General features: G+C 42.8%; 1 protein-coding gene across 1 annotated transcript in view; it reads right to left on the reverse strand.

Annotated features, from left to right (window-relative positions):
* The window catches only part of PLEKHA7 (pleckstrin homology domain containing A7), a 189,455-nt gene extending 167,377 nt beyond the window's left edge, over positions 1–22,078 (reverse strand). The window contains exon 1 of the mRNA XM_054067028.1: positions 22,059–22,078. Coding sequence (XP_053923003.1) covers positions 22,059–22,063 — 5 coding nt within the window. The 5' untranslated portion in view covers positions 22,064–22,078. The remainder of the gene's footprint in view (positions 1–22,058) is intronic.
* Between the last annotated feature and the right edge of the window lie 4,807 nt (positions 22,079–26,885).

A 26,885-nucleotide genomic window follows, 5' to 3' on the forward strand; every position in this document is an offset into this window, starting at 1 on the left:
CCCAGGAAAGAGTTGCACAATATTTGCTGAGCTCTAACTGTATTCCACAGGCCTGGAGGTGGAAAAAGGAAGAGAATAATGCATTCATTCTTAGAAGCAAAAGTTTCCCACATCCTAAAAACCTGCTTGGAAGTTCATGAAATTCTGCAAAGCTGGGAGAAATTTCCCACTGTGAAATAAGCAGTATTTCTGAAAATGGAACCCATGGCTTTAATGGCCTTCTGCAACTTGCTCTCTCATTGCCTACTGAACAATATTTCAAATCTCAAGTTGAAAAGAGTTAGATGCAATTTTCATAGCTGCATTAAGGCCTCCTCCAATTTCTAATATCTCTGAAGTGGGATAACATTATTCCTATGTGGGTAGGAGAGAAATTTAGCTATAAAAGAGTAGTTATTCTGTGGATTAATTGTTAAGTTTGTGCTTTACTAAAATTGCTTTGCAAAACTCCTTGATTTACATTTGGTGACATTTTTAATCTAACAGTTTCACTGACATAAATATTTAGCATACCTCTGCCAAAAAAGCATGACAGAAAATTAGCATGCAAGGCAAACAGCAAAGGACCAATTCAAATCCCTTTGGAATTTCCTTCAGAATCAAAAGCCACTTGAAGTAAACATTTGCCAGCTCAACTATTTGAAATTTCCTATATGCATCTCTCTAATAGCCTCTATAATAATTGACAGAGCACAATATGTTGAGAAGATGCCAACACATCACAAATATGAGGCTGTTGAGAGGATTAAGCTTAATCTTGTCTCACTAATGAATAAAGAAAATAAGAAATGAAACTACGTTGTGTTGAATAGCACTGTCAAAGATACACTTACAACAAGCTTCTGAGGTTTTTTTACTCAACAGAGTTTCACTGAGAAGGTCATGCATGAATTCTGGAAAAAAAACCGGCATTATTACTGAGGAATGCCAGTCAAAGCAGGAAATAATCTTTAATTAATTTGTGAGGAACTTTCATTTGGCAGACACAGTCTGCCAAATAAAGACAGAACAGTAGCTTTCTTATTAAGCTGATAAAATTGACCAAAAGTGAAGAAATCCTGTAGTTAAAAAGCAGAAGAACAATGGATTTTTACTAGGACGCGTAACAGAAATCCACAGGGAATCCTGGCAACACTCACTGGGGTTTTTTTTGGTCCTGAAATCAAAGGTATTTCTGACAGAAATGTAAAGAAAGAATCTTAACTTTTTCTGCTCTTCTAGACTTTGACTCAGTATTTGATCTCAGACACCGTAAAATGCAAGTAGATTCAAACTTATTCACTAATTCTAACAATTCTAGGTACAGTACTTTATTTTCTCTTATTGGTATTATTGTCTTTGTAATTCCATTTTCAATTGCCACCTCCATCTCCCACCAGCTTGTACCGCTTGTACAGGTATTAAGAGATATTTTCGTCATTTGTAAAATGCTGCAAGAACTTGAGATAATAGGCATTTCATAAATGAAATGTGTTATTTTAGTGAAACTGGGGCAAACTGCTAGTTTCAAACATAATTGGCTACAATGGAAAAACTGGAGCATCCGTAGAAAACTGGGACATGGTACATGCAAGGTGCTAGTATTTATCCTAATGTGGCAAATTTGTCTCCATTGGTAGGAGCTCACCCCTATATTTAGAGGAGTGAGCAAAAGAGCATTAAAAGAATAGCATCATTATTCGAAAATGTTTCCTGGGAACAGGAAGCAATTCAGCTAATCAATTTGTTGTTTTTTCACATCCACAAGCCAAAATTTAAATCTAGCTTAAGCCTAAAGGGAAACAAGTTGAGTATTTTCAGCATAATCCCTTCAGAAATGTATTCTCTTCACAGGAAAACTGCTCAGCACAGTAGCAGCTCTGTGCAGGAGAAGCCTCACACTGAAACATAAGTACTGCTACAGTTTAAGTTAAGAAGGAAAGTCTTTACTGGCAGCCTTTATAATAATATCCTATATAAATTCATAAACAATCTTAGCATATTGACATCCTGTACAGGAAATGTGGAAAACTTGCCTAGGAGCTGCCTGCATTAATCTTCATTCTATCCTGTACTGGCGTTTTTCCCAGTTTCCTATTCCCGAAGTTCGCAATATCTGTTTTTAAAGGAACACACTGACCCTTATATAGTAGAGCCCAGGAAGCCTGATTTGCTACTGGTTTTAATTTTCACATCCGCTTTCCCTGCAACAAGTAGGTTTTGAAGTGCAGCTTCTAACGAGCCAATGGAAACTGGCCTTATGTGAAAAAAAATTGGTGTGCAAATCAGATGACTAAAGAATGTGGATTTATTGCACCACCAGGCCTTACAGAGAGAGAATAATATAAAGTAGCGGTATGCAATGAAGCTAAAACTTCTGATCCAGCCTCACTATGTAACACCACCGGTAAACAGCTTTGTCACAGAATCATAAAGTCACTAGGTCGGAAAAGCCCTCCAGGATCATCGAGTCCAACCATTCCTATCAACCACTAAACCATGTCCCTGAGCATCTCATCTACCCATCTTTTAAATACCTCAAGGGATGGTGATTCAACCACCTCCTCCCACCTTTTATTGTGGGCTTTAAGCAGCCACCTAGGAGCTAGTGTTCTGGTTAAAGTCGTAAGACTTTTCAGCCATGGTCTCCTTGCCATGACCAATAGTAACTTTGCATTTGTGAGGCAAATTTGATTAGGGATAGGAGACTCCTAATGCCTCCTCTGACTGAGAAAGGGAGAGGTGAGGTCAAAGCCAGGCAGCTGATAGCTGCTGTGCAGACATGCTCATTAAAAAGTTCCAGGAAAAATAAAATACTGCATGCTGTGAGACAAGCAGGTTCAAGTCTTTCTGTATAACAGAACCACTTCACTCATCCAGGAAACTGCTACAGCAAAACATTTCTAGTGTACATGCAGATCTACTGGCAAAACAGTACTCATATTGTCATCAGGAAAAAAAACCCTTCCGTCTCAGTGAAACAAACTGCCTAAGCAGCTCAACTTGCTGGTGTACCTGTTTCACACACGGACTTCTACCATCACTTTAGGAGCCCGTCAAAGTTCATCTCTCTTGACAACACAACATGAACACACCATCAAAGCTCATTATGTAGGTGTGACTTTTCTGCACCTATGAGAGGTCAAAGAGTCCTGGCATTGGGTGTAGGAGGAGACTGCTCTGAGGTAGCTGTTCTGATGCCACTGCATATAAAGTTCCCATCTCTCCCTCTGCTGAATTCTTCTACCCACGCAGTGCTGAGTTTTCTGCCAGCACCTGCACCCCTTGCAAAGCTTAGTGCATTGCATTTCAAAAGACACTTGTGGGATTGGAGTGTTGCTGTCTCCTCTAACAAATGCTGTGGAAGGCAGGCAAACTGCATCTCCTTTAAACCTCTGGCAATGGGAACACGCCTTGCCAAGATGTCCTGTTCAGAAGATGTCATTATCATGTTCTCTAACTGAGAAGACTGTGTCACCAAGTCAGAGGAAAAGGTGATACGAAGTCTGGTTTTGGTGTGTATATATAAAACTAGATGGACAATCAATAGTGTGTCTGAGTAAGCCTACCTTTGACTACCCCTAAACGTCTCTCCAAGATCTTCCTTTCTTCTTAATGGTGATGGTGTGAGTTAATTTTCAGTTATCAGGCAACTTCTGAGGTGAATATAATTTCCACACAAACCAGCTCCAAGATTAGCAAGATCACCGCCTGCTGTTCTTGCATATCCAGACCAATTCATTGAAAATTAGTCAGTTTATCTGCTGGTCTGCATTGGATGAGTTCAGTGTATTCTCTATTGATCCATGATATTAGCCTCTGGAAAAGTCTTAAACAGCAGGAGAAAAGACAAGTGCTTTCTAAAGCTTTTCTAAGCAAAGATCCCATTTTTAAAGGCTGTTAACCTATAGCTCCTCTCATATACTGCACTCAGATTATATACTGTGCTACTGGAGATGCAACACTAGCAGATATTTCAGGCCAAGTTTCATACACTTTCAGCACAGCTACTGTGGTTTTAGTCTGGTAAATCTGAAAGAAGAGTTTATCCCTCACTGATACTGTGAGAATGTGAGGACAACGCAAGATGACCACCTAAATTAAATACAATGAACCTTTTATGTACGTCTTTTGTTCCACAATAGTATTTTTTCTGGTTCTTATAGCTAAGAACTGACTGATAGCATTCTGGTTCAAAATCTTAGATACCTGTCAATGGGTAAGCTCAGGCTATCACAAACTCTAACATTTTCAACTTTTCCCTTCCCACAGGAGTAAGTCTTAAAATATGTATATCAGATGAATGGGAACAGAAACCATTTGCCTGAAGTTGCCTTTATTGCTTGACAAAAAAGACACCCAGGCAAAAGAGATATTTCCATTGCCTTGGCAAGGCACATAGCGTGTATTCACTCCCTGAACACACTCAGTTACAGCTTTCTCTCATTTTCATACTAACACTGTGGTCTGATCTAGCCAAAGTTTCACCCCCCCTACGACTACTGTAATTTGCAGTTTGATTTATCGGTTATGCATTGGAAAGTAAAGATACCACAGCGAGGCTGCTCCTTGCTCCTAACATCTCTCTTACTCCTTCTCCCACCCTGCCGGGGCTTGTTAGGCAAAGGATGAACTGTTAAAACAGGGTCAGCATCCTGAGGTGAAGTATTTTGTGTCAAGGGCGTTTGCCAGTGAAGGCCAATGCCTGTTTCACACCCCCAATGTTATCATGAAATAAGGGGGTCACAGCCCAGCACACATCACTTTATTTCAGACATTGCTTCAAGACGGGACATACAACACAGTATCACCAACCCCACATATTCAAACTTGCATCAGTCCCTAAAAACAACAATAATAATTTAGGAATCTTTTGATTCAAAAAAAAAAAAAAAAATTGGGCATTTTTTTGTGTATTGGGCCCAACCTTTTGGTTCACACCCTTGAGACCGCAACCACCCTAGGCAGAACTGGAAGCATTTCACTTCCAGACAAAATCTAGCAGTCTGGCCTATTCACATGAGCTGAGACCGCTAAGAAAAAAAAAGGAGAAGGGAGGACAAAGAAGAGTATGAGATAGATAATAAAGTATGAAAACTAGCAATATCTAATTTAAGATTAGATTCCACAAAGCTAACAGCCAAAATTATTCTGTTTCTAGGAATTATTCTAATGCAGCAGAATGCAAAGTTTAATCAAACCGCTCAGGTGTACATTTTACTCACAGACGAAAGTGACAAATGCTGGCAGGGTGAAAGGCCAGGCAGCATCCTTTACTTTGTCTGTCACTTGTCATTTTTCAGAACATCTTTGTTTATTGCTGGAGAATTGAAATTTTGCAGCAATGAAATTTCAGTGTATGGGAACAGGAATGAGGGGCAAAGAGGTACAGTACAGAAGGAAGCTCATGAAAGAACTGCCAAACACAGCCAAAGTAGCTTCAGAGTTTATTTCACTCTACTCTCACTCCAGCCATGCAGTAAATACAGAAGAACAGAGGAAGGATATCTTATTATTGAACACTGGCCTGGGGACACCTGAGTACAGTTCCCAAATATTTCATAAAGTTTCAGACTCTGTTGTCATCTTACAAATATACAAAGGAAAAAAAACATTTCCTTTCTTGCACTCTTGTTCTGTCCTTTTTCTTCATATTGTGAATCTGCCTCTTAATTTATAGGAACTACTTAGCAAAAGGAAGCTCTGATCTCAGCAGGGGCCTGAAGCTGCCGTAATGGCAAATAATTACTGGTGAGAAACTTGAACGAAGGCCCACCTCAAACCTTTGCAAAAGTTCGGCTCTGGATCTGCCTTTAAAAGCAGGAACATTTCTGCTGTAAATGTACTTCTGCCTCTGAGTCATTCGGAAGCAGACATACCACTGCTCTTGTTCTAGCAACCTCTAGCTTTTTTACTAAAACACTCAAAGAAATCTAAAAATACAATAAGGAATAAATCACTCTGCCTGAAATTCTACCTTCCCTCCCACTGAATCCCATGCCTTTTATTCTGAAATGGACAAATGGCAAAAGCAACAACGAAAGGGTGATTATTAATCTTTGATGCTGAGTCACTTTTTCTTACAGAGCCCTATTCTTCATCTCAGGAAGTGCAATACAAGAGCACTCCCACAGCCTGATTAAAGGTCCAGGTATGGGGTCACACAATACACAAAGAGATCTGCAGAGTTTCAGAGGGTGATGTGTATTTAATGTCTGACCAAATGCAAGTGTGGTAAAGAATGAAATAATGAACATTCCTAATGATTGCCATAACTGTGAAACTGCAACAGAACTGCTTGAGGTAATTGTGGTAAGAAATGGAGTTGCTAAGAAAAAAATGACCCAATCTATTTTCCAGAGTGTTAGCCCGGGTGATTACAAAACAGAGCTCGCTGAGAATGCCAAATTGTTGGAAAATGGCAGCGTGCCCTTCTCAACAAAAAACAGCAAAATGGGTCCAGGTTTACTGGATCACTCAAAATCTGAGGAATTAGAATTGAAAATAACCTGAGTGATGTAGCTGACAACTGGGATTTCAGGTTTGTCAGCGAAGAGATGCATCAGAGAAGGGTCAAATGTTACACCTGGAGATTTAGGAGATAATGACAAAGTTCAGATAGGCATCAAAGTCATCTGGTCCCTGAGAAAGCACGTTGTCATTAAATCTAGTTTTGATGAGAACAACTTGGCTTAAGATGCAAAAGTCATTACTTCCTGGGGAAGAGGCTCAGTCCAGCTCTCCTTTTATTCCTTCTTATCCCAACTGAAAAGTAAGAATACTTTAAAAATTATATTAAAGCCTGGATTTTAAAAAGACCCCTCAAAGAAACCATCTGTTGCAGGAGCCCCATATGATCCCCGCTGACTAAAATAGCAACCCGCCTGTGAGTGCTTACAACCATTCCCTGTAAAATTGACTTTTAGGATGACGACTTTTCTACAAGGGATTTGCAGCTCTCTGAAAAGCATTGAAATTGCAAAAGACAACAAAATTGTCTCTCTTGGAGAGCAGGCAGTGCAGGCAGAGCAACTGTCTCACAGCCAGTGCGCTTTGGGAATGGCATCCGAGTCCTGCTGCCTGCATTGGGCAGGAGCCTCTCTTTTCATCAACACAAAGGAGGATGTGTGAGCATGTAATTCACTTTGAGAACTGTTCACTCCACATAGCTGAGTCTAAGGACTGCTTCGGCTTGGCCACCATGAGGAGGTGCATTTTGGTGTTCAAGCTGTCAGAAAAATACCCTTTAACATTTGTAGGATTTTTATGTTCTAAGTAACTTTAGGAATCCAGCTTAAGAACTTGATTCTCACCATCAATAGAGTTTATAGACTTTCCAAAAGGGAAACAGCTGTAAAGTTTATGGGAAATTAATAGATTTACTGGTAACCCACAAGTCCCTCAAGATTTGTGCATCCTTGGTCCACTATGAAAAAGCAGCTTTCTTCTACAAACTCATACTTTACACTCATTCATAACACTACCAGATTTTTAAGGTGATAATCAGGAAAGAACTGGAAAAACATTACAACAAAGTCAACATTTCATATGTGTTTTACTAGATCATACAGCAACTCAGGATGTATCAAGAACTCTGCTCAGCTTATCAGCCAATGAGCAACCTTCTAACTAATCTAAAGGTAAAGATTTAATTTAAACATAAAGGCTTACTCACCTGTTCTGTCAACAGATTTTTTTAATCTCTTAACAAAATTTTGATTAGACAGAATTCAAAGGAGGAGTTTAGAATCATTTAAAACCAGAAACAAATAAAATAGCACATGCTTTTGCTTTAACCCTGAACTTAATTAAAGGTGTTCTGGGAAGCCCTAAAGTATGAAAATACATTGGCTATTAAATATTTTAGGGGCTATTGTGCCAACAACTGTAGATGACTGGAAGAAAAAATATTTTGTAACCTTGTTTCTGCATGTACCTGTGCAAAAAAAAAAAAAAAACCAAAAAAACCAACCAAATCCTAAAAAATCTCTGCTTGTGAGGGATAATGAAAAGCCATAGTTCTATAAACCTCTGGAGATCCTTGGTCTCGTCTTGCTGTATATTAGGCATGTATTTCACATTCAAATTTAACTTACAGCAGTAAGCAGCCTGACCTCTTACACTAAGGTACAGTTAGACAGTACAGTTCGTGTCCTGTGGGACCCCCAGGCTATAGCCAAATACATCGTTTTTCAAAGAGGGTCTCAAGGACACTTGTCAGTATGCTAGAAAAAAGCAGAACAGCAACTGATAATTCAGACACTCTAAAATTCCTACACATTTTGTGTAAACATTACTGAAAATAAGACCTGAACTAAAACCAGTAATAGCTATGAAAGATTAAGCACAGGTATTTTAGTACAACGGCTCTGTGTTTTGTTATTCTTGACCTTTTCTATTTTTCGGTCTCTAAAAAAGCTGCTGCATCCATCTACTGAACTGGAAATTTCAGTAGGATGAATGGTTCTAAATTTAGGATGCAGGACAGTGCAGCTGTGATAACAGTTCGGAAGTGGAAGGCATAGTAGAGACATGACATATTTAGATAAGACAACTATTTTTAGTCAAAACGAAGCTCGGTTTTGGCTACTTCAGCAAGTGCACTAATTTGGCTAATCACTTCAGATATACTTAATTCCATCTCTCGTTCTCACCTACAAGACACTGCATACCGTGACCCCTTCTCCTTATTTGTCTTCTGAAAACTAACACGTAAAGCAAGAGAAAAGTCACATAGTACTTCTGCTATCACTTCCCAATGGTCCGGTAGCAGACACTTGGAGACAGGCCAACAACCTTTCTTGTCCAATATACCCTGACATAGTACAGCCACGCTATCCCATAATTTTCTTTTCTATCACCCAACTTCTTCGGTTTTCTCCTCCAAATGGATCAAATCATCTGCTGATCTATTTCTGCTAAGTTCAGCATTTTATTGTACCAAGAGATAGTGCAGCCTACTATATCTCTTCCACTTATTTCAAGCTTAAAATATTGCTCCAAGATTGGATTGATTTTCATCTTTTTTTAATTTCTGTAGCAATTTCTCCCTGTTTGCATCCTTTGCTCCTTTAAACACATCTTGGCTTCCAAGTAATCTATCCTGCTTTCTTAGGGCCAAGCATGGCTTCTGTTGGATCTCATTTTGACACGTACTTGCCTTGTCCTTTTTAGATAGCAAGTTTTCTATTACATGAGAACAGTTTAGTGACTGCACCACGTGAAGTGGCAGGTTTAAAATCAGACTCTGGGTGTTAAGTCAGAAACTATCAAGCATATGCTTTAAAAAATGTAGTATCAAATTTTGTTGATGGGAAGATTTTTAATACATTTCAGTTAAAATGAGTCATTTTGATCAAGATCTGAATGCAGTTATTTTTTGTAATACTGAGACAGATTTTCATTAAGTAGCCACATGCAAATTAAGGTTAATTACTTCCAAACTAATCCATACAAATTTCTACAAATAAAAGTTTAATTAATTTTTTTTTGCAGAGAAATTGGCAGTAATAATTTCGAGTACAACTGTAGCTCTGGTCTCCAGCCAGGAAAGGGGTAGGAAACAGCGAATCTGCTTGGCACAGTCTTAGCTTTTTAGTATACTTGGGATATAAGCACCTGCAGCATAGCAGTAGTTTGGCCTTCTCCAACACCATACAGTTAAGTAGATTGAGTTACCTGTTTAAAAATTAAACAAACTCTTGTGTGCTAATGAACCCAATCCAGCGTACAACATCCACAGAGAACTCCCTGTCTGCAACTCCACAGAGCTTAGATCCAGCTCTAGGTAGCTTGTAGCAAGATCACCTTTCTGTGCAGTCAGTAGAAGTTGTGTTTCCTGCAGATCTGAAGAGCTGGCTGTACCATACATAAATAGGCATGTATCACAAAATTGTACTTTCAAGTATACATATATATTATACCCTCAACTCTGGTTTCAATGGAGTTACGCCAAGAAACAACCTCTTTTAAATTATCAGTAGTGTAATGAAATTTATATAAACTTCTTGAAATTTTGCGAAATTCCACAGTCAACTTCAATTATTTCTCCAAGAAACTTAAAACTTGATACCTGAAATTAGCCATCATTCATTATTTTTATCCCTTAATTCTGCTGAGCTCCCAGAAGTTTTGGTTTACTGTATTTGAATTTCTCTTGCAGTACTTCAGTGTACATATTGATGGAAGAATTAAGCTACCAGAGGCACACTCTTCTAGCTTATTACACCAACACTGCTCTCTTGTGGTAGACACTTAAAGTGAGATATTGATCTCCTGTGCTCTACACACAATTTAGCTATAGTACAACATAGTTGGCAAAGGATATATGCAAAGCAAATCATCAATAAAAATGCATGCTCAGATTTTTGCTAGATAAAAGAGACAAAAATCAAACATTTTCTCAGATATTAAATATTCAGGTGTTCATCCTCATGCCATGTTATCAATGTAAAGATTTTGCACAGAAAGCATTGCTGTTGCAATTCTCTTTTTCAATCAACAAGCATTCTGTGCATTTTCAAATGCCTTTCAGAAATTCAGATCTCACTCCTCAAATTGAAACATCATTGTATCTGTCTTTTAACTCTCACAGGTTTCTGATTATTTGAATTCACCGTTTATTTGTAAGTCAGCCACTTCCTCCTTTTTTTCCTCAAAATCAGTAAAAATTATTGTCTCCTAGGCACAATGCATGTTAGCAAGGTAATGAAGATAAGTAAACAGCTTTAAGCATTGATCTTCTTGATTTGAAGAGTGCCGATGAGGACACAAATTCAATGAGCAAGAGGACTCTGTGGCTGAGTGACTAGAAAGTATATGCTTACAAGTGGGAAGGAGATTCCCAAGTTGCAGGTCACATTTGGATATCTAGAGTGTCTAAATAGCCTCCAGTTTCTATTGATTTTTATCTACATGGCCTCTGAGAATTCCACTGGTGCCCTATTGGAGCAATTCTTCCCTGGATAAACAACAACCAGCAGGTTTGCTACTTTTCTAATTTGCACATAAAAATGCCAGAAACAAAAAGGAAAGTTGTTTTTCTTCATCACAGTAGAAAAAGAATAAACTGTGCCTAGTACGCATGACAAGCATTTAAAGGGCAAATACCCCTTGAACAGGCATGCACAAGCACACACAGCAGGTAAGTCTGACACATTCATGTAGAGGTAATCACAAGATATTAATTTGAAACAGATACACGGTGTTTGTGACACTTCACCGCAGCGGACTTGTAGCACTAAAATGAATCAATAACAGAGGCCCATACTGACATCAGGACAATTAAGACAATCCACAATGGGGAAAAAAGCCAGCAAAAGATATGTGCTCTGTTTTGATAACTCCTTGGATCATTGTTGGAGTTTTATTATTGCACTTCAATACATTCGTGTACTGATCAGAACTGAGTAGGGGGCATGGTTAGTTGAAGCAGGTATGGGATTTTTACCAAGTAACGTCTTGTCCTTCCCATCCTCTGCCTTTTCCATCCTCAATGCGCAGTTTGACTTGCGGAACTCAAAGCTGCTTTACATTTGTTGGTGGAAAACAGAGCCCTCTCCATGCAAATCTCCCTCTCTAGCCAACAGGTATGTTGTCACTCCAGTCTCAGACACACAGACTGCTCTTCCAACTTCCAGGCATTTTACTATCACACCCTAGAGAAAGGGTTTGCATATGCTACACCTTTAGCAAGCAAGTTAATTGAGCAGCTTCCCCAGGGCAGACCCTAGGAATCGAACCTTTCTGTCCATTCAGCTTTTTCAGAAAGGTCATAACCGCAATGTCAACGCTTATTTATCCTTCCCCTAACTTCTGCTCTGTAGGTGTACAACACTGGACAAACAACATGCCCCTGCCAAAGCCAAGAACCACAACTACATTATCCAGCCCTCTACAGTGACACAGGGGACTGAAGAGCCAGGACCCCAAACACACCCTGGAACCTCTCAGAAATAAAAGCCAGCAGCACTGTTGTTGCTCAGAACCTCTAGGAGGGTGAGCAGAGTTGAAATAGAACATCTGCAGAAACACTGCCCTGTTAAAGCACACACAACTTTTTAAACTCACTGCATTAAGATGCACATCCTTTTAAAGGGTCCCTGGCTAAGACCGATTTTGCTCTGACAGAGACAACCCACCATATGACAGATGGGCATCTAATATTTCACTCAATTGTCATGTTTTGATTGCATCTGTCACACACTGGTAGATCTTTAGGTTGAGTGATAGGATGAGCTTTTAGATTTCCTTTCTTGCAGCTTCATACTGTATGCCTCTACAGGAATGAACTTGTCAACTCAGATGCAAAATGAATGAATGGCTTTTAATCACTTTGATAATGTCAACGCTATTGCTTTGACAGGATAGCAGCAGATACAGTTTGCTGATTCAGCCACTTGTATAACGATGTAATGGGCTTTTCTGACTAATGCCATGCTCTAAAAATATACACTGGACTAATAGATGAGCCTGTACTGAAAAACAGGCTCATTAAGAAAATTCCTCTGAAAAGTGGCATTTTTATGACAAGACACTGCAGCATTTAATTCCTCTGTATCCTGACAGAGCTGAAAGAAATTAATTAAAGAGAAAAAAAAAATGTGCAGCAATACAGCTGAGGTAGGAAGAGATGCCAAAAGTCAGCAGCATTAAAGGAGAATTTGAGAACTGCAAGGCTGTTTCCCCCAAGGAAACAGTCTGTTGATAGGCTACAGATTGCCATCCATCTACCCACAACAGAAGGCCGGTTTCTGAGAGACTTGTCATTATGGAGCAATTAATTTTCCTTGCTGTATTCTGTGCCAGCAGAACATCGGCTGCTGGTTAAGGACAGCAAAGGCAGAGGTTTGGGAGGGCAGAGGAGTCTTTAGTGATATTTGAGGTAAGGGACTTGTTTTCACTGAGGTGTTAGCTTGGATTAGCCACCCTTAAGCTCATTCCCTGCTCTTCAAGCGAGTGCGTAAGGAGAGTTAGAAACCCTGCCCGAGCTGCACCATGCAGTAGGGCAGTTGGCGTGGAGGCTTAAGCAGCATTGGCATAAGGGAGCATTGTGCTGGAAAGCTGCTCCGAGTGACTCGAGTGCAAGCCTGCAGCCAGCTGCGTTGGCGTCACCGGGGTGACAGCACTGTCGCGGACATGCAGCTGACATTAGCTCACTGATTTTGCTGGCCCAGCCATCAAACATGAAAACAAATCTTATGCAATCCCTGTTGCCTTCTGGGCAGAGATTCACTCCTGACTTTGCTCCACTCTCCAATGGCTGTTTGGGCAGAGCCGCGGTAAACCAGATCAGAGAACAGATTTTAATTTTTCATTAATCAACCAAATACACCTCCAACTTATTTTATGAATTTTTATCTTCTCAAACTATATTGTCTCTCACTCCAGTTTACTACCCTGCTGCATCGGTAACCACCCCAACGGAAAAGGGAGGGGAAAGGTAGGAAGAAGGGCATAAGGAGGAGACTGCTAAATCCTGCTTAAGCAGGACTGGTGTCAAATGAGAAATCCACAGCCTGTGTTGTCTCCACTGCAGTATTAAGCAAGCCTCAAGGCACATTTCCTTGCAAACAGCTAACGCTTAATCAGGCTAAAGACTTCTGCACGTGAGAGCAGGCTACAGGCTTTGAGCTGAATTGCAGAGTGTTGTAGTGGTGAAGACAGGCTCAGAATGATCATGAGGGGAGCAGATGGAGTTCCCCCCGCCCAAAGAATAGCTTCACTGGACACTGACAATACATCACCTGCTCAGTACAGTGTGGTTTGCATTTTGTCTTTATAGCAAGTTTCAGCTTCAAAAGAACGATGGGCCATGGTCTGCGTGCCATGCATGGTTTGCCAGGGCAAAACCTCGGGCCAACAGTCACTTCTAGCAGCTTTCTTTCCACTTCTATCACAGACAGATGTGGGCAATAGCAGGGAAATGTCTCACGGAATAGATGACAACCTCAGCTGCTCGGGCAGCCTGTGCTAGTTTGTCTAATGATGAAACAGCGTTGATTTTTCTAACCCTTTTCCCTTTGTTGTTTCACCACTTGATTGCTGTTCGGAGTCAGCAATGTGTGCCCATCTTTGAACTGCAGTGACACGGTGTGACAGTTTCGGTGCAGATTGTCACTCTTAGCAGCCAACCAACACGAGGAAAGGAGCACACATCTACCAGTGCTATAGGTTCACTGTCAAAAGCAGTGACGCATTTGTTACTCTCTGCATTTAATGCTATATGTATATGTAAAAAATATACTTTTTCATCGTTGGCACCAAAACATATCAACGGACAGCTGTTTATTTCAATCCTTCGGAGACTTTTCATTGTTTTAAATAACCCAGTCCCAGCAAACATACAGATATGCAAACACCCCTATAGTAGCTCTAAGGAAAAGCAAAATCCAAAGCCACAGCATTAGAGAGCACGTATAGGTATTGGTATCAACGGGAGATGTGCGGGCTAACAGGACACTGCAAATACTTCAATCAAGGGCACAGCTGCGCTCCATGCCATCCAGCCAGATGTAATGGATCCACACTCCCTGCTCCAGAGGCACATCTCACCAGCGAGGAACTTAAAGACAGCCAATGAGGCATGGGGCACGCGTCTGTGACTTACACTCAGGGGAGACCTGTGGAGAACATGTAATTGCCTGCATGGGTAAAGACGCCAGCTAAAAAGATAGAGAAGCAATGAACTAGATGGTCCCCCTCATGCTTCCTTGCCTTTGACTGTCATTGGGAAGTCAACAGAACATCCCTGCTCCTTCTCATCCTACTGTCAGTGGAGCAAAGGAGTCCTGCATCTGCTGCGCTTTACTGCCTGTGTGGGAAAGGTGACCTTCTTTGCAGAAGAGGGACTGCAGCCATTCCCTCTTTGTGCGAGCTACTCTTCGACAGCACCATCTACACTGAGGTGCACAATGTTACTGACTGCAGTTAACAAAAAGAAGCAGCTGTTTAACAATCTATAATGACAGGTGCTGAGACTTTGAAGAAACATACCCAACTGCAGAATGCTCAGCACATCTCTTCCCTCCTTCATAGGGGATAAGAGAAGGACTGAAAACAGCTGAGTGGACATAAAGAGCTCACAAATGCCTTATTAATAAAGTGTGTTGGATCTAATGATCTGTGAAACTGAAATGAGATTATTTGGATTATCTCATTAAACAAGAATAATAGCAATAGTAACCAGGCAGTAATTAGAAGTGGGCCAATCCAAGGACAAAACTAAATAATAAGGCCAAAGACTCTTAATTAATACTCTGTGGTTTTGTGTCTGTACTTCTGCACCCAGAATTTATGAAGAAATCAAGAATCATGGCTAACCAAACAGCCAGATTGCATCAACCAGAAATTAAACCGCTGGCTTCCCACACGTGTATGGATCACTCAGTCTAAAAGCTAAACAATGATTAAATGGGGCTATTTTGGCAGAGCTGACCTTGGGGAAACAAAAACATGTAGCCAAATGTAAAATTGTTTTCGAAGGTTCCGCAATTAATGACCAGCTCCAGGCAGGCAAATCTGCAAGGCAGGGGCAGCACAAAACAGAAAGAATCCCTAATCTCAGCCTTTTGTTTTAGTGCTGGCCATCACAACCTTCCAACAAAAACATGTTTTTTCCTCAGAGTATGAAAGTAACTCCTATAGAGTTAAATGAAGCAACACGTGAATTTTACCTTTTAGACCTGGTTTATACGCAATTTTCCAGGAGCTCCTTGGCTTGGGCAAAGAACAGGACACTTCTGCAGCCTTCCAAGGACAGATGGGCATGAAGGATTAAACGTGACAGTCTCTGCCTGAGTGGCAGTTGTTAGGTCAAAAGACCCCTGCTATTGAAGCCCAAAGTACTTACTACTGTGCCAAATCTATTGCTCCCACTGCCTGAGTACTCTTTACTTAGCAAAAAAGCAGGCAACATAACGTACAGTGCAGTAGTCAAAGGCTTTTCCAAGGGATTGGATAGATTAATCTAAAAAGTTAAGGCTACTAATAGGCCTGGCACTTGACACCCAGCACTGTTGTCTCGTGGGTGTCCTGAGGCAGCATCGTCTAGCTGCACTTAATGCTCCAGAGCCGAGGCCACACCACAGCCCAACAATACCCATTTATTGGTCATGACATGAAGTGTTTATTCCCCTTTTAAGGCTTCACTTCCACATACTGAATTATTAACATTAGCAAAGAAAAAAAAAAAAAAGGTTATTGAAGGAAGCTACTTCAAAGAAAGATCTTTATGACTGGAGTTATTTCATCAAGAGCAGAAACTGCAGCCCTTCCTCATGCAGTCATAATTCTCCATAGACCACAGTGCGACTTGGGTCTTGCTTTTCATAGAATCATAGAATCACCAGGTTGGAAAAGACCTCTTGGATCATCGAGTCCAACCATTCCTATGTGCCACTAAACCATGTCCCCCAGCACCTCGTCTACCTGTCTTTCAAATACCTCGAGGGATGGTGACTCCACCCCCTCCCTGGGCAGCCTCTGTCAGTGCCCAATGACCCTTTCTGTGAAAAATATTTTTCTGATGTCCAGCCTGAACATCCCCTGGTGCAGCTTGAGGCCATTCCCCCTTGTCCTGTCCCCTGTCACTTGGGAGAAGAGGCCAGCTGCCTCCTCCCTGCAACCTCCTTCCAGGTAGTTGTAGAGAGAGATAAGATCTCCCCTCAGCCTCCTCTTCTCCAGGCTAAACGACCCCAGCTCCCTCAGCCACTCCTCTTATTCTCCAGCCCCTTCACCAGCTTCTTTGCTCTTCTAGCAAGTTTGAGCTATAAAATAACTATGTTTTTTTTTTAAAAAGTTAATTTTTGAAATTACAGTGGCTTGGTAGACATTTGAAAGACAAAGAGGAGGGAAAAAATAAAAACAAACCCAAGGACCACTCAATTACCCTGCAGGGTAAGGAGGCAGAGCTACCTCTAATACAAGAAAAGTACCCAGAGTAATTCAAGACTGAGGGAGGAAACATTTGAAATATCATAAAGGGGGAAAATACACTCTACTAAGAAACCCCCAAAATGTTTTGGGGTCCCTCTGAAAGGAACTATGACGCTGCTGCATACGAAACTAGTCCTCAGAATCTTCTGGGTTTTGACTTGGCCCTCACAGCGCTGCTGGGGCAGTGGCCCCCATGCCAGACAGGGCACGCTAGGGCAACTTCTCTGGGCCACAGCTCCTTCCTCTCAGCTTTCCCCCTTTTGGTCACAGACCTGCACAGACACACTGCGCAGAGGGCAAAGAGTCTCCCAGGAAGTCACTGGTAGCAGCAGCACCCTGCTGCCGGGATCACAAGAACTCATCTGATGCACTTTTTCCCATATTTCTTGAGTCGATTACACCAACCAAGCCTGCTGATGTGTCAAGGCTCCTTCGGCACAGAGCAACCTGTGGGAACTTGTGCACCCACTGGCTTCTCTGCTGCCTCGAGCCACCTGTTAGACAAAGCTGAACTTTATTCACGAAGGCCTGTGGTGACAGAATGAGGGGGAACGGGTATAAACTGGAGAGGGGTAGATTTAGGCTAGATATTAGGAAGAATTTCTTCATGATGAGGGTGGTGAGGCACTGGAACAGGTTGCCCGGGGAAGCTGTGGGTGCCCCATCCCTGGAGGTGTTCAAGGCCAGGCTGGATGGGGCCTTGCACTGCCTGATTTAGCAGAATGTCCCTGCCCATGGCAGGGGGGTTGGAACTAGATGATCTTTAAGGTCCCTTCCAACCCTAACTAGTCTATGATTCTATGATACTGCGGTTGGCATGGCAGTAAAGAGCATTTAACAGATATCTGCGCAGCAGAAGGGATCCTCTCCTGCCTCCCACTCCTTCACTACCTCTTTGCTTATGTCAGATCTAACGTCTGCAGACTGAGCTGCAATAGGAACCAGAAGACCGGACTGCACTTTCAGCAGTAGCAGGCTGATACACCAACATTGCTCAAAGAGTAAACTGCATCCTACATACCTAAAGAGAGAATTCTGCATCCTAATCACAGAGCAATAACAAATGAGAGCATCAAAGACAGCAGTGGCAGGAGGGGAGAAGAAGAGTAGTGAACAGAAAACAGCTGATAAACAGGGAACATATCCAAGGGGCACAAATGCAGAGACATTCTTCACGTGATCTTAACCCCTAGACCACTCTGAAACTTACTTCAACATGTATAAGGCTTGGCTTTCCTCGAGTGAAGGAACTTGGGAAGGTTTCCATCACCAGGAGCCAGCCTGGGTGCAGATAGCTGGAAGGCTATCTGCATTCCCCTGCTTGGAAACTGAGGCAGAAAACTAGGTGGCAAATCCGTTTCCCCTCGCTCCTCCTTAGAGAGAGGGATGCCTGCAGTTAGTTGTGTCCTGCATCAAAATGGATAGCGGTTTCTTGTTTGAAAGCAGAGCAAACTTCCAGGCAACAAGCAGTAAATGTCTGCATCTTGGATGGGTGGAAGGTTTCTATTTAAGGCAGCTCTTAACCTGTATCTTGAGTGGATTCCAGCAAGTGAAACTACATTTAAACCAGATGCTGCAAGTATGAATGATGCAGGGGTCAGTGCGTGCCCACCAAACATGGGAAGTACAGAAATCAGATGGGCTAACCTAAACCTAAACCGCAGGCTACACAAACAGTACTAAACTGCTGTATGCCATGGGATTATCCATCATTGTGATGAACTGAAGCCAAAGCCCATGTTTTGTTAAACCGTATCTGTCATTGGTATCTGCAGTACGACGTTTCTGGTTACAGTTGTTTTCAGATGGGCTTTTTAGATTTTGTTGGGGAGACAAGTCTAATTGCCGCCTAATACTGAACAAAACTGCAGCAGGGCACGATTGCTTTGCTTAAATAACACTGTTTTGTTAGACTGCTCAGATTTGATCCTCTTAGTTTGATCTTTGGATCAGGACAGAATCAAGGCTGACAGGAATCCTTATCCAAAATAGAATTTCTTACTAGACCAATTCGTGACCATCAGAATTTTATTACACAGAAGTTACTGACGTTTGCTAAGAGGAGAAGACCCAATTTCCAAGGAACACTGAAACATAGGCTTTACCTGTGCTTTAAGGGGAATCCTATATATTAAGTGGCTAAATTGAGAGGATTATTGTGCAGTATTTTACCACAAAATCTTTAGGTCAAGAAGTTTCAAAACTAACAAGTGACAGTGTCTCAACTGTGCAGCACAGCCAAGCTCCTAACTTTTCCTGCTTTTTTTATATCCTCCTTTGCTATATTCAAAGTAGTCATACACCAAAAGACAAGGTAACAGTAGGAGACCACCTCACAATCTGCTCTGAGCTGGTAGCACTGTAGAGTTATTTGCCCCACAAGACCATAGCCAGGCAGACGAAGCTCCAAGACAAAGCCTGGCTCCTTTTCCCTGGTACTCTACTGAGGAAGTAGAGTTCAGAAATTGTCAGCCTCTGGCCTGGAGAGGCGCACACTCTCCTGGGTTGAAAACTGGTTGGATGGCCGGGCCCAGAGAGTGATGGTCAATGGAGTTAACTCCAGCTGGAGGCCAGTTACAAGTGGAGTTCCTCAGGGCTCAGTACTGGGTCCAGCTCTGTTCAATGTCTTTATCAATGACCTGGATGAAGGCATTGAGTGCACCCTCAGCAAGTTTGCAGATGACACTAAGCTGGGAGGAAGTGTGGATCTGCTGGAGGGTAGGGAGGCTCTGCAAAGGGATCTGAACAGGCTGGACTGCTGGGCCGAGACCAATGGGATGAGGTTTAACAAGGCCAAATGCCGGGTCCTGCACTTGGGGCACAACAACCCTATGCAGTGCTACAGACTAGGGAAGAGTGGCTGGAGAGCTGCACGGAAGAGAAGGACCTGGGGGTGCTGGTTGACAGCCAACTGAACATGAGCCAGCAGTGTGCCCAGGTGGCCAAGAAGGCCAACGGCATCTTGGCTTGTATCAGAAATGGGGTCACCAGCAGGTCCAGGGAGGTTATTCTCCCTCTGTACTCAGCACTGGTGAGACCACACCTTGAATACTGTGTTCAGTTCTGGACTCCTCACCACAAGAAGGATGTTGAGGCTCTGGAGCGTGTCCAGAGAAGAGCAACAAAGCTGGTGAGGGGGCTGGAGAACAAGTCTTACAAGGAGCGGCTGAGAGAGCTGGGGTTGTTTAGCCTGGAGAAGAGGATGCTGAGGGGAGACCTTATTACTCTCTACAACTACCTGAAAGGAGGTTGTGGAGAGGAGGGAGCTGACTTCTTCTCCCAGGTAACAGGGGACAGGACAAGAGGGAATGGCCTGAAGCTCCGTCAGGGGAGGTTCAGGTTGGATATCAGAAAAAAATTCTTCACAGTAAGAGTCATTGGGTACTGGAACAGGCTGCCCAGGGAGGTGGTCGAGTTGCCTTCCCTGGAGGTGTTTAAGGAACGGGTGGATGAAGTGCTTAGGGACATGGTTTAGGGAGTGTTAGGAATGGTTCGACTCGATGATCCAATGGGTCCTTTCCAACCTTGTGATTCTGTGATTCTGTGAAGGGTGAAAGGCCCAGCCCACTCCCCAGTCAGGACAGAAAGAGTTTGAGGAATCGTTCCTTCTATTATCAATCTTGCACATTCATCAGTGCAAAAAGGGGTTATTGTAGCTGCCCACTAAGATTTGCGCTGCGGGATCCTCTGCCAGGAGTGTGTGCCATGGTCAGTGTCCCTAAATGCCTCCGCCAGCTGCCTCCATGCCCAGCGCTGCACCACTCCCCACATATACCATTTACCATATATAAACCTCCATCCTTGTTTAAACTGAAACTGTACGGCAGGCTCACGGGTAGGACAGCAGGCTGGGGTTCGGGAGAGCAGAGCTCCCTGCCCGGCTCTCCTACCGCCCCAGGCAGGTTCTTTCACTGCTTTATGCCTCTGTCTCCCTGGGAAGGGTGGGCGATAGTCTACTCTGTTCTCATACAAGCCATTGAGATTCATGGATCAAAAGTACTGTGTAAGGGCCAGACATCAGTGAAATGCAGCTATTCCTGGGTCATTACACAACATTCACAAGTGTAATACTACTTGGAATTTGGGGCCACAAAAGCCTAGTCACTTCCCTGCAAATCACCGGAATGTTATTTGTTAGTAAGAGCTTTATTTGTTAAGCATGCATGTTTTTGACATCCTAGCTTGATTGAAACTAGCTAAATACTAATTTTAAATATTATGCTTGTATAGCTCTCCACATTCTGCTTTCCAATTGCAGAACCAGAAAAGAATCCAGACCCGACTCTGCTGCCAAAGAAAGTCATCAGCAATAGTTACTGCAATGATGTCCAAGGACGTACCTATAGCGTGAGTTTGAGCTATGAGCAGAATATCCAATACAAGGGATAGGTATTACTTCATCAGCAGTTTCTGAAAATTTACCAATTTATAGTCCTAGTTTTGCCAAGACCAGCAGAGCTAAGCAAGGTGGGATGGACTTAATTTTAAGAAAAAGGAAGATGTTTTTGTTTATCCATAAAACCCCAACAAAGAAAATCTCACAAGGAAACAAGTCCTTTTACAGCCTGTATTTCAGAACAGGTTGTGGTGTGCCCCAGTGCCCACTAAGATATGTTATACTGAGAGATGTTTCGCCCTCCCTTTCTTGCAAATCTCAAATGCTTTCACCATCAGAACTGATCCTCTGAGATTTGGATCCTTCCCAAGTTCATTTAACCTGGTTAATTTTTAATGGCTGTCATTGGTTGTTTCATCCAGTCAGTCAACAGCTTCTACAGTTCAAAACCACAGCCACCCTCTTTCCACTCTGGCACAACACAGGGCTCAGGATCTACCGAAATTATTCATCTGCATCATAAAGAACTTGAAGGAGCTATAAAAGAGATTGATCCCTGACAGCTGCACTAAACTTAAAAGTCCCTTCCTAGCTCTGAAGGAGAATTCTGACCTGAAAAGGGGTCTTGAGTGAGCAGCCTCAAAGGGAATAAAATACTAGCCTGTAAAACCAGCGCTCACTAGAAAGCCCAGGTGATCTTTTAATGTAGGTACACCTCTTGCCTCTGGCACAGCTACGTAGTTACTTGGCACACAGCACCTTGAGCTGGTGGGTTGATGTAGCGGTGGGTGGATGTAGCAGGCTGTACCTCATTTCCTTTGTCCTAATGACTGAGCGAGCCTCCAGCAACAAACTCCCAGTACTTCTCTTGTGACCAAGCCCTGTAGGACAATGCAACCATTTATTGCCATAGCCAATACATATCGCTGTGCCATTAACATCAACCTTTTGTATTTATGCAGCTGCAGTTACTGCATCTGTGCTGGTTAATGCCTTTAACAAACCCTGTGGCAACAGGAAAGAACCCACAGCAGCCAGCAATGCTGTTCATGACAAGGGTTATAGATTTCTAGCTAAAAGTAAAATTTATCCCAAAAGCATGAGAGAGTGGGGAGGAAAGAGGGGAGCCTTCGTCTGTCCAACTGCAGGTATGTCCAGAAATCCTTGGGATGGGACACAAGAAAATGACATTCACACACATCCCATTTCTGCAGTGAATATTGTTGAAGCTTTTCCTGTTGCCAAGGTTTGTGCTGGCAGAGGGAAGTTACCAGGGCACAACAAGGGATTGTCATGCAAATGATGCAGAATTATTGAAGGGATTTCCCAGCAACAGCCCACATTTTTTCACTAGCTTGATCCCAGCATTGAAAAGGAAACAAAACAACTGCGTGAACGTGAAGCAGCATTGGCCCAAGCCAGAAACATCAGCTCTCCAAGAGCTGTGGGAGTACCAAACCTGCCTTTGGTGAGTTCAATTGGCCCTACTGCTCTTTATTAAATGGGAACAGGGAAAGAAATCAGCCCTTGAGTCCCAAGAAACATGTGCAGTGCTTTTTAACTACACTGTTTTTCATGAGCTGCAAGTGACACTGGAAACAGTGGAAGAAAGTGACACACAAACCTTAGCTCAGACAAACCAGAGTGCAGGTTTCATTCACATTTTGCTTCTCAGGATTAACTTGCATGCCATGGTTTTGAGTTGAAAAGTGTAAAATTCTTACTCTTGCAGAAAACACTACAGTAAATACACTTTAGAAGTTGTTTTCCAGAAGAAGCCATAGAGCATAGACTTGCAGTAGTAAATTTATAAAACCAAATTATTTCTTGCCTTTTCTGGTTGTTATTACTATAGCTTGATTGACTTTTTTTTGCCCTTTTCAGCTAGAGAAATTCAAGGTTTCCAGCAATGGTAGTGACTTATCAGCAGAATAACTGGTCTTTAAGTTTCCTTGCTTGAAATAAATTACTAGAACTTTCTTATTTTTCACTGAAGTACTTGCATACAGGAACTGTCAATTAGAAAAACTCACAGCGGTAAAAGATGGTTTATTTACCTCCATGAGGGAGCCAGCCATACATCATAAAATCCTTCAGAATAAACAGACATCTAGCACTCAAAGCAACCTCTGGACACGATTCAAAGCTTCCCCTTAAATCCCTGTCAGGGTTAATCTTTCTCACACTTAACCAGTCACCTCTCAAATTCTTTCCTAAGAATAAGGGTAGAAACTGGGTGGCAGCAATCACTTTTTGATTTAACCATAGGAATGGAATAAAGACTCACTTTCCTGGACTTACTATTCCAGGATAAACTGCAGAAGTGAGGAGAAAAAACATAAAGTCACAGGAAACAACCAGCAGTGTCAGGTCAAACATTTACAGCATAGAAACTGGTGCGGGGTGGTGTGGGTTGTAGAGTCATGAAGAGAAGAAGAAAGGTGCAGGCCAAGGCAAAAGGGAAGCAAGAGGGGGAAGAGCCTCATGCTCCCAAGATGACAGATGGATTAGAAAGAATACCTAAAACCCAAAGAGTGCCCTTGCGCCATCTCCCTGGGCCATTCCCAAAGGAAAACTTGATGCTTCAGACCTGAGGGAAACCAGCTCCCTCCTTACCAGACTCAGCGATCCAGCAGTGAGTGCAAGAATCTTTGTTCTTCCTAAAACAACCCAACGACACATCTTCCCTGGAAAGAGCAGACAGCCCTGGTCACTGGAGGCCCTGCATGAAGAAAAGGTGCTTCAGCAGCCAGCCTTCAGACCCAGTTGTTGATCAGCCAAAGGGAAGCAGCCTCCACCTTACATCCCACGGCCCTGGAAGAGCTGCAGCACCAGCAAGGGCTATAGTCTAGCAGGAGGCTTTTGTGAAGCAAACTCACGATGTGACGAAGCCCCGTATGGAGCAGCAGAGCACAAAGTGGCTGCCCAGGGGCCCTCGTGTCTCACAGAGGCTCTGGGGCTGTGCCTCGCTGAGGAGGGAAAGGCAGGATTCACTGTGGCACAGAGGCCAAGTATGGAAATGGAAGAGGTTGTGAGCTTCTTTCTGATGCGAGTCCTGGCACAACACAGGAAAAAACTCCCATTGGGATAGGGAAAAAAAATTAATCATTGCTCAGATTTGTACCTGCCAGGAGGAAAAAAAAAAACAAAACACAGGAGGAAAATGGCAACACCAGAAATTCAGAAAAGGCTGTTGGGAATGAGGCAGAAACAGGAACAGCTTCTGAAGGGTAAGTCAAGGCAAAAGAAACCATAAAGAGATGAGACATTGTGACGGGAGAAAGCAAGACGGCAGTGAGGTCCAAAGCTCAGGGAACACCCCAGACTGCTGGGGTGAGAGAAGCCACGGTGGTGCCTGCAGACAACCACAGGACAGAGTCAGCTTGTGCTGGTTTGTATAAGAATTAATTTTGGGCAAGAATTTGCAGTTCTGAATTTATTCCCATTATTGCATCTCTCCAGCTAAGGGAAGTTACAGTGCCTTTACCCAAAGCAGCTGCCACGAGATGTATCATACCCAAGCGCCTGGACCACAAGTCCTGAGGTGCCTGGGGCAGTGCTGGTGATGGCTGTGTGGCAGGAGACTTCAGAGGCTACCTGAAAGTTTCACCCAGACAGTCCCGAATGGTATTACAGTCAGCAGTTACCACAGCCCCAAATGGTAACTTACCTGATGCTCCCACAGGACTATGTTCCTCCTACTGCCACACTCCTCTCTTCAAACACACGCTGTAGGACCACATCCTCCAAAAGCGCTGCTCACCATCATGGTTCGTGAGGGTTCACTCCCCAGGACTGACCCCTGCCCATGCCTTGCCTCCCCTGTTCCCATGCCTGGCCAGGCACCCACTGCCTGCAGCAAATGAGCAGACAACCTGCGTGCCCTGGGGCAAACGAGTTCAACTGATAGTGTACCTCTCCTGGTAATCAAAGAGGGGGAGGGACTAATGATCTTAACGAGAATGGACAGCTTACTTAAGCGAGTCTTTATGATTTACAGGAAATGTAGACTCTTTAGCAAGGTAAGCAGTAGATACTGTGTGTAACAGTAAAAATCACCACACAGCTACCGTCCTTTGACGAGAGACTGCCAAGTGCTGCAGGCAGTAAACATGCTGCATCAGTCTCTTCTCTCTGTCCTCAGGAATACCTTCAACACCCAGATCTGACCTTACTGCACACTCAGGATCTGGCCCTGGTCAGTTTAACTCCTGACAGTACACCACAAGGTAATTAGTGACACAGTACTCCCCCTCCTCCATTCCTGAGACAGACTCCATCACTGTAACAACCCTGCCCTTCTTCCCTTCTGGCAAGGTCAGCCACTTCCAGTGCCACTGGGTGGGCAAAATGCCGGCACAGCCCAGCCTGCTTTCAGCCCCTCTAGCAAACCAGTGCCAGAAAAGACACAGTATGAGCTGCATTTAGACAAAAACATCTCAGTGCCATGATATAGATGATAAATAAATAAATACAATAGCTGTGTACACCTTAACACAACTGTACTTAAAACCAGTGTATCCATTGGCACCACACCCATAGCAATATTGCAATTCCAAATAAATCATTTTTGCTGGCCCGGACTGTCGGCCCCGAGGCTCCATCTCAAGGTGGCACCATCTGCAATATGTAACTTTTTAACGTTTCAAAGTGCCACCTGCTGGTACTTTCATTATGTACACACAGCTATTTCAGAGGATGAGTAGAAACAGCCCGTGTGCTCTGCAGCTGGCAAAACCTCCAACCCCAACGGACAGCAAGTTTTTTTTCTCTGCTATCATGGAAGTAGTTTATTGCATTTACATCCCACAACAGTTATTATCATTGTGACAGCCTGGCAAGTAATTATCAGCTTCTTTCAGAATTGAAAGCAAGTATTTTGACAGCACAGAGGGTAGCAAATTAACTTTCAAGAGGGACCAGAAAGTAGCACTTTCAAGTTCAACTGGAGTGCAGTGCTTTTCTTTTAAAACTGTCTCAATCATCAGTGTATTTTAGCTTCATAATCAAGGCAGAGGAATCCCATCTTTCTGGACATACACTGAAACTTCAAATCAACAGCTAAAACAGCTCAGAAAAACTCTATTTAGAATTTTCTCCTAGAAAAGGAAAAACCCAACAGCCTCTTGACCACCAGAAAGTGTACCTTTACGGTCACAATCTCACCAACAATGACTACACAAAGTCACTGCCCTTGTGGTTTAGGGAAAATACCTCAGCAAAGACAGAACACCTGAGGAGAGCTAAACTGTTGTCTGTCTTCATCCAAATCTCAAAGAGTATTCTTAAAATTTCTTGCAAATGACAATAAGTTACTCTCAGAGTGTGGCTGAGGTCTGCTTAAGCAGGAGCAGACACACACCACCTGCAATAATTCCATCAACTTCTCCAACTTGGTCTTCCCCCCCCCCCCCCCCCCCCCCCCCCCCGCCTTTCCTTTCTGCATTTTCTACATTTTCAATTTTTTTCTTCTGTCATTGTTTCCTTTCCCAGTTCTTCCTGTAGGACACAGAGATACAGACCCACATGAATAAAATATATTTGGTGAGAATGACTAGGTCACTAACCTAGTGATCAAAAATCCTGTTTAAGCACAGACACAAACCGCAAAGTTGGTCTAGAACAGCAATCACCA

Source organism: Cuculus canorus, chromosome 5 (genome assembly GCF_017976375.1).
Source record: "Cuculus canorus isolate bCucCan1 chromosome 5, bCucCan1.pri, whole genome shotgun sequence".
Classification (NCBI taxonomy): Eukaryota; Metazoa; Chordata; class Aves; order Cuculiformes; family Cuculidae; genus Cuculus; species Cuculus canorus.